General features: G+C 39.4%; 1 protein-coding gene across 4 annotated transcripts in view; it reads left to right on the plus strand.

Annotated features, from left to right (window-relative positions):
* invs (inversin) overlaps positions 1–8,444 on the plus strand; it is a 71,655-nt gene that overhangs the window by 57,485 nt on the left and 5,726 nt on the right. For all 4 annotated transcript variants that reach the window (XM_054781899.1, XM_054781896.1, XM_054781897.1 and 1 more), the window contains 4 exons: positions 2,064–2,272; positions 4,105–4,540; positions 4,732–4,889; positions 8,334–8,414. In XM_054781899.1, coding sequence (XP_054637874.1) covers positions 2,064–2,272; positions 4,105–4,540; positions 4,732–4,889; positions 8,334–8,414 — 884 coding nt within the window. The remainder of the gene's footprint in view (positions 1–2,063; positions 2,273–4,104; positions 4,541–4,731; positions 4,890–8,333; positions 8,415–8,444) is intronic.

An 8,444-nucleotide genomic window follows, 5' to 3' on the forward strand; every position in this document is an offset into this window, starting at 1 on the left:
ATTGCCCCCTAAACCTAATAAGTGGTTGGGCCACCCTTAGCAGCAACAACTGCAATCAAGCGTTTGTGATAACTTGCAATGAGTCTCTTACAGCGCTGTGGAGGAATTTTGGCCCACTCATCTTTGCAGAATTGTTGTAATTCAGCCACATTGGAGGGTTTTCCTGCATAAGGCACCTTTTTAAGGTCATGCCACAGCATCTCAATAGGATTCAGGTCAGGACTTTGACTAGGCCACTCCAAAGTCTTCATTTTGTTGTTCTTCAGCCATTCAGAGGTGGACTTGCTGGTGTGTTTTGGATCATTGTCCTGCTGCAGAACCCAAGTTGGTTTCAGCTTGAGGTCACCAACAGATGGCCGGACATTCTCATTCAGGATTTTGTGGTAGACAGCAAAATTCCTGGTTCCATTTATCACAGCAAGTCTTCCAGGTCCTGAAGCAGCAAAACAGCCCCAGACCATCACACTACCACCACCATATTTTACTGTTGGTATGATATTCTTTTTCTGAAATGTGGCATTACTTTTACGCCAGATGTAATGGGACACACACCTTCCAAAAAGTTCAACTTTTGTCTCGTCAGACCACAGAGTATTTTCCCAAAGGTCTTGGGAATCAGCAAGATGTTTTCTGTCAAAATCGAGACAAACCTTTAATGTTGTTTTTGTTCAGCAGTGGTTTTCGTCTTGGAACTCTGCCATGCAGGCTGTTTTTGCACAGTGTCTTTCTTATGCAGTTTCCATGGATGTTGTTGTGGGGTCTTTTGTGACCTCTTGAATGAGTTGTTGCTGCGCTCTTGGGGTAATTTTGGTTGGCTGGCCACTCCTGGGAAGGTTCACCATTGTTCCATGTTTTCGCCATTTGTGGATAATGGCTCTCGCTGTGGTTCGCTGGAGTCCCAAAGCTTTAGAAATGGCTTTATAACCTTTTCCAGACTGATAGATCTCAATTCATCTTCGTTAAGTTCTGTTCTAATGGGGTGAAATCACTTTTTCACACAGGTTTGGATTTTTTTCTCCTTTAATAATAAAACATTTCATTTTAAAAACTGCATTTTATGTTCAGTTGTGTTGTCATTGACTACTATTTAAATTTGTTTGATGATCTGAAACATTTAAGTGTGTCAAACGTGCAAAAAAATCAGAAATCAGAAAGGGGGCAAACACTTTTTCACACCACTGTATATTAATATAAATGAAAATTTTGTCGCCAGTATTTTAACTTATTGAAACTTAAGATTGTCTCCAAATATCAGTTATCGGCCTCCTTGACCGCCAAAAATCAGCATCACTATCGGCCTGAAAAAAACATTTGGATCTCTACTTTGTCTTGTTTGTTTTGTCGTCTCTTTCTTGGCCACGCAATATGCTCATGACATTGACATCCTTTGCTGTCCTCTCGCTCACACGGGAGCAGTCACACGTTGCTCGTATCTGTCTTTTGTTCTGTCGTCTCTGCACGCATATACATCTTCCTCCTGTCTCCATCCTCTTGCCACTTGTTATTTACTTACCTTGATTCTTCATCCACTTGGCTTTTTGATGCGCATTTATTTAAAAAAAGGTACATTGATTCGGGCCCCCCTAAATCTAAATGACATTTGTGGCAGTCCAAAGTGCAGCCTGTGGGCCATTTTCGACCTGCAGCTCATTTTTTTATTAGCCCTTGGCATATTCTCAAAATAAAATGAATTGAGATACAAAATATCAATGGAATATTTTTGTAGTTTCTGGCATAGAAAACCTGTTTATGAACTTCTAAATATGTTTAGCATTATTAGAGCCCTCTAGAAATAACCTGAAATAGTCACCTTTACACTCGTATCACCCAATATAGGAGATATAATCAAAGAAAATAAGCCATTTAAGACATACAGTAAATGACACTCGTGCTTGTGCGTGCCGCAATAAACGTGTGTGGTGGGAGAGAGGGAGAGAGTGAGTGGCGTACAGGAAATGACGTCGGGAGTTCGGAGTTGAGATTTAGCTCGTGGTAGGTTACGGTCGTAAGATTATATGTGCAAGCGGACACGTTTAAGCGATGCTGCTTTTGCTTTTGTCCAGAAAGCGAGAGGAGGAAGTGCGGAGGAGAGAAGCCGTGCTGCAAATCTCTATGGCCACGGCGGAGAAACGACAATTGTCTTTGGAGATGGCCAAACAGGAGAAGCTCTCCTTCGAGAACCTGATGGCAGATTTATCCGTGAACGACTCACTGGTGGAGACAAAGAAACTGGCTAAACCTGAACGGAAGAGCAGAGAGGAGAGACACAAAGGTAGGATCATATGGCAAACAAATGACATTACACTTGAAGTTTTTTGAATGATCTTTATATACAGTAGTTACCTTTGTTTCATATATTCAACAGTTTGCTTGTTTGTTTATATGCCATGAGGCTCCTGTAGCCTTCGTATAGTAGGACCTGCTGCATTAGGATGGAATAGGAATTAAAAAATCTGGAATCATTGTCGGAATTAATTTTGTACCCAAAACATGCAGCAAAGATGTGGAACGTGACAGAAGATGAAACACTCTCTGCCATAAGGCAAGGCAAGCTTATGGGGCACAATTCATACACAAGGTGATTCAAAATGCTTGGATGGAATAGTCACAAAAGTGCATGGTATGCTTGTTGCTCGGAAGAAAAAAAAAATTGGAATAGCTGTCTGGATTGATTCTGACCTAAATTGTGCAAACAAAGACAAGCAAAGTGTAAAAAGATGAAAGGCTGTTTGCTGTGTTAGGATGGAATAGTCACAACAGTGCATGATATGCTCGATGCTCGGAATCATTTTAAGGATTGATTTTGACCTAAAATGTTCTGACGAAGACAAGGAAAGTGCAAAAAGACGCAAGGCCTTTTGATGTATTAGGATGGAATAGTTAACAACAGTGCATGGTATACTTGTTTGCCATTTTAGGATGCAATAGACACACCCAAGCATGGTATGCTTGTTGCCAGGGATTAAAAAAAAACAAATCTAGAATAATTGTTAAGATTTATTTTGACCTAAATTGTGTCAACAAAGACTTGGAAATTGCAAGAATATGAAAGGCTGTTTGACATATTAGGATGGAATAGTTACAACAGTGCATGGTATGCTGCTAGGAATTTTAAGTTTGGGGTTTGACCACATAACTCACAGATTTAAACAGTGTGTTGTTATGTTGTTGGTTTTATTACAGCGAAGGTGATGTCAGCAATATGATTATAGTTTTTACAATGATGTGCATTACAGTTATTGTCCTTTTGTTCACTATCATAGTTCATCATTTCATGACTACAATTATGTGTGACTGTTTCAATGCAGTATTGTCATTGTGATCACTATCATAGTTCATCATTTCATTACTACTATTATGTGTGACTGTTTCAATGCAGTATTGTCATTGTGATCACTATCATAGTTCATCATTTCATTACTACAATTATGTGTGACTGTTTCAATGCAGTATTGTCATTGTGATCACTATCATAGTTCATCATTTCATGACTACTATTATGTGTGACTGTTTCAATGCAGTATTGTCATTGTGGTTGTTGATATTATTTTGTCCTTTCGTCAGGGTCTTCATAGTCATAACAGACATTTATTTGCTGATGTAGTTCTGTATGTTTCTGTTGTTCTGTTCTTGTTGTCACAATTGTTGTTGCTGCTGTTGTCCTTGTCTCTCTCTTTTTTGTCCCCCTCTTATCCCCGCACCCCCACCCTCTTTTTTATTTTCTCTTCTTCTCTATCCCCTCCTGCTCAGGCCCGGCAGCTCCAAATTTGCATAACAACAAAACATCAAAGTCAAATAAATTCTGTATAACAGGGGAAGTGTATCTCACCCTTCTCCCTGGCAGAGTAAATCTATAAATCTCTTGACGGCATTTAGATCTACACTTCTATCTGCTTTAAAGGCTGGACAGGACAGGGGTAAAAAAAAGTGGGGGTTTGAGCCTTAATGGTTACGCACAAAAGTTATCTACAAAAAAAGGTGAAGAACATAAAACGTGGCCTCCCCATCCATCATTTTTTAATTATTTGTGGAAAAAGTTTGGACACCCGTGTACGGTGTCCAGCTTTCTTTCTAATGTGAAAATCTCCCTAAAATGAATCTTAGGCCACCGAAGCAGATCCACGAGGAGGAAAGCAGCTGATCCGCCGGACTCTGTGAGCCCTCAAAGTCACGTGACCTGCGATACGACAACGCCAGGTGTACCTGTCGCCAGCAGACGGAAGGACATGCTCTCTCCAAGCAGCCGAGCAGCGTGCAGACCCTCCTCCACGGCCAAAGTCAGGGAACTAAGACCTTCTTCTAGCACCCCTTCCATGAGCGCCGTTTCCAGGGAGAGCATCGCTCCGAAAAAGACTGATCCCCTGAAGCACAGGCACCGCAAGCACGCTCTAGAAAACACCAAAGATCTCACATCGCCTTCGAACAGGAGAAGCCCTTCAGGAAAAGCACAGAACGCCACGCACGCGGCGAGGGGACACGACAGGGAGCAGCGCAGGAGGAGACACGAGGCAGCGAGGGTCATCCAGCGAGCGTGGCGAAGGCGAGTTGAAGCTCTGGATTGTGTTAGCTGTGCTTTTAGAGCTTTCGTGGCGGTTACAGGTTTAGCCATGTTGCTCTCATAGCTACGACGCTAGCCGCAGACCTTCTGTTTCCATTTATGACTCACTACATAGGCGGCCAATTAACAGCCTGTTTGCTTTGTTGTTTCATCCAACACATGCGCTTCTCCAGGCTCCTCGCACGCAGACACACACAACAAGGCCAGGCCTGCAAAGGGGCGGAGTTAAGCGACCTGAGCCACGCCCTCACCAGGAAGAGGAAGACTGAGGTGCGAGCTTCGTCTGCTAAACCTGCGGCCAGTAAGACCTCGGTGCTGCAAACCATTTATGGTAAGATTTTTCCATCAATTAAAAACTATATTCATATATGTATGGCATTTTTTCAAATTATATTGTATAGAAAATGTTATGCAGTTAAAATAGTATATTTTACTCACCCCAAAAGACTTAAATCACATGACAAGACATTTTGACACAAATAAAATAGCATATTTCCCCCCTCCTAAATCTTAATACAACATTTTGAAAAAGTGCATTTATAAATATACAAATGAAATAATTAAAGAAATTAAAATGACTATATTTTCTAATACTTTTTTCATGATAACAAATATTTAAAATATACAAAATATAACTAAAACACTGCTTAAATAATTAACTTAAATGAAAAAAAAATAATGCTAATAAATCTTTGAGTCAAGTAACTTTTTAAAAAAGAATTCTATACAATAAAGTTTATTTAACCCGCCGAAAACTTAAAATAATACTCAATAAAACTTACTGACGAACTTTTAAATCAAATAAATTAAAACTATAAAAAAAAGTATATTTTACTCCCCAAGAAATGAAAATAAGGTTAACTCAAATAATACTTAAATACAACTTTAGAAATATACTTGCAGACTCATTAATAAAATAACTTAAAAAAAAATCTGAATAAAATTAAAGAAATAATAATAATAATGCTAAATAAAAATGAAAAAGGCTGATTGATAGTCATTTAAATACATTAAATAGTATACTTTAAAATAAAATAATGTATTTTACCCCCAAAAGGTGTAAATAAAATCAAAGTAATAAAATAATAATATATTTTTTTAATTATAGCATGGAATCAGAAAACTATAAAAATATAGAGAAAAAAATTTAAAAAATAGAATTGAATATTAACCAATAAACGTGAGGAAGATCTGAGATCAGTTCAATTCTCAAGTATTTATTGAATTATTGATTGAAAAAAGTTGATCACGCGCTCATTTTTTCACCTGGGCTGTGAGGTCAGTTCAATTATGACGTTTGGCACGTGTGGCCGTGCCTAAATGTGATGACAACCGTGTTACATCCCATAATACGGGCCATTTTTTGAATCCGTATACTGAGAAGCAGCGTTGTCACACATTGTTCATAAAACTGGCAACAAGAACCTGTGTTCATGTGTGCACACAGACCAGGTTTCTGTGTGGAACCTTCAGGGCAGCGGTGTTCAAAGTGCGGCCTGGTCAGCTGACCGTCCCGTTTTTGATTGGCCCATGCACTGCAAAAAAAACAGATAATCTGTGTGCGGCCCATACCAAAATGGCTGACGACCTGTGATCATTTTCGTGCATCCTGTCATGATGAACAATTTTCGCGGGGATACACAAGCTCACAAGATTTGCTACATTTTCCAGTAACATCATTTAGCTGCCGGAATAATAATAATTATGATCACAAAGTGGCCTCAACACCCACCCCGACAGGCCTGACCTTCACCACACATCAGCAGGTGATGATTGGAGAACGGGCAGGAGGAACCTTGCTAAACAGGCAGAAAGACAGAGAGAACCACCTCAGTGTTCTGACCCCACCTGGTGACGCAACGGTACCCCTCCCACTCCCCGCCTCTCCTCCCTCCCTCGTTTGTCCCTCTGACAGTCGTGGCATCGTGAAAAGTTCAGAGCTGTCAGGGGGAATGTCAACAGTGTAGAGCGATCCACTGAACACACACACACACACACACACACAGTCATGAGACGTCCACTCTCTCTCTTTCAGACAGACGTTTGACATACAGCGCTAGACTGGGTCGCACTGCCCATCATAATGGTGGTACACCTTTATCTAATTGCTCGGGAATCATTTCATCTCCGATATCATTTTCTTCCAGCGGGGGAGAGAGGAATGATAACACAACAGATAACACGACAGTTACACACGTACATACATAACGCAACTAGCAACTGGAGCGGCCATTTTTGCCCTCAAGCCTTCAGACGTGTGGTAAGAAGCTGAAGTGTGTCACTGCGTAGCATGACAACGAGCTCAACAAAAGCTAGCTGAAGTTGGCGTGTGCACGCTGATGCAACGAGACATTTTTTTATTTCTTATATTTTCACCATAAGACATTTGGTTTTTTGGTTGAAGTACACTAAAAAGTCCTCATGTTCACGTTTTGACGTACGTCATGCTCTCCGTTTTTTTTACCCACAATTTTAAGAATGCAACTAGCTTATTGGACATTGTTTTTTATATTTTGTTCTTCACTTATTCATTTATTTTGTGTATTGAATTGCACAGGTAACAGGTGACATTATTTGCTGAAACCAGTACTGATTGGTTTTTATCATGCTCTCATTTATTTTTTTTTACATGAGAGAAAAATTGCAAATTTAACAGTGCGACCATCTTATTGTACATTTAAAATTGTGAGATTTATTTGTCCTATTTGTTGAATTTCACAGGTTGTAGCTCACGATATTTTTTGAAAAAGGCTTTGATTTTTTTTAATCATGCTCTCATTTTTGTACATGAGGAAAAACATGCAAATTTAGCAGTACAACCAGCTTTTTGTACATTTAAAATGTTGATATTTTCAGATTTGTTAGTCCTGTTTGTTGAATTTCACAGGTTGTAGGTAACGTTATGATTTTTTTTAGCATGTTCTCATTTTTTTACATGAGGAAAAAAGTGCTAATTTAACAGAGCAATCGTCTTAATGTACATTTAAAATTGTTATGTTTTCAGATTTATTTTTTCCTGTTTAAATTACAGAGGTGGTAGGTCACATTATTTTTTTGAAAAAAAGATTTTTTTAATTTTTTTTATCATGCTCTCATTTTTATGAGAAAACCCTGCAAATTTAACAGTACAACCAGCTTATTGTACATTTAAAATTGTTATATTTTCAGATTTATTTGTCCTATTTGTTGAATTTCACAGGTTGTAGGTCATGATATTTTTTGAAAAAGGTTTTCATTTTTTTTACATGAGAAAAACATGCAAGTTTAGCAGTACAACCAGTTTATTGTGCATTTAAAATTTAGATATTTTCAGATTTATTTGTCCTGTTTGTTGAATTACACAAGTTGTAGGTCACATTATTCGATTCTCCCTTGGGTATTTCTGTGTGGAGTTTGCATGTTCTCCCCGTGTGTGCGTGGATTTTCTCCGACATTCTCCCATTTGCCCACATTCCAAAAACATGCATGTTAGGTTAATTGGCGACTCTAAATTGTCCATAGGTATGAATGTGAGTGTGAATGGTTGTTTGTTTATACGTGCCCTGTGATTGGCTGGCGACCAGTCCAGGGTGTACCCCGCCTGTCGCCCGAAGTCAGCTGGGATAGGCTCCAGCATGCCCCCACGACCCTAAAGAGGAGAAGTGGTATAGAAAATGCATGGATGGATGGATGGGTCACATTATTTTTTTAAAAAGGTTTGGGTTTTCTTACATGACAAAAAAAAAACCCTGCTGTGTTGATTTGATGTGTCCCCCTTATTCTATTTCCCTTTTAGGAAACTCCATGGCCATACGGCGACCTTCACTTCGAGGGTCTCAGCTGCTCTTGGACCTTCCTCTACGTACTCAAAGCCAGCGTAAGTCCACTCACATACACTCTGACTGGG

This window comes from Dunckerocampus dactyliophorus, chromosome 7 (genome assembly GCF_027744805.1).
Source record: "Dunckerocampus dactyliophorus isolate RoL2022-P2 chromosome 7, RoL_Ddac_1.1, whole genome shotgun sequence".
Lineage (NCBI taxonomy): Eukaryota > Metazoa > Chordata > Actinopteri > Syngnathiformes > Syngnathidae > Dunckerocampus > Dunckerocampus dactyliophorus.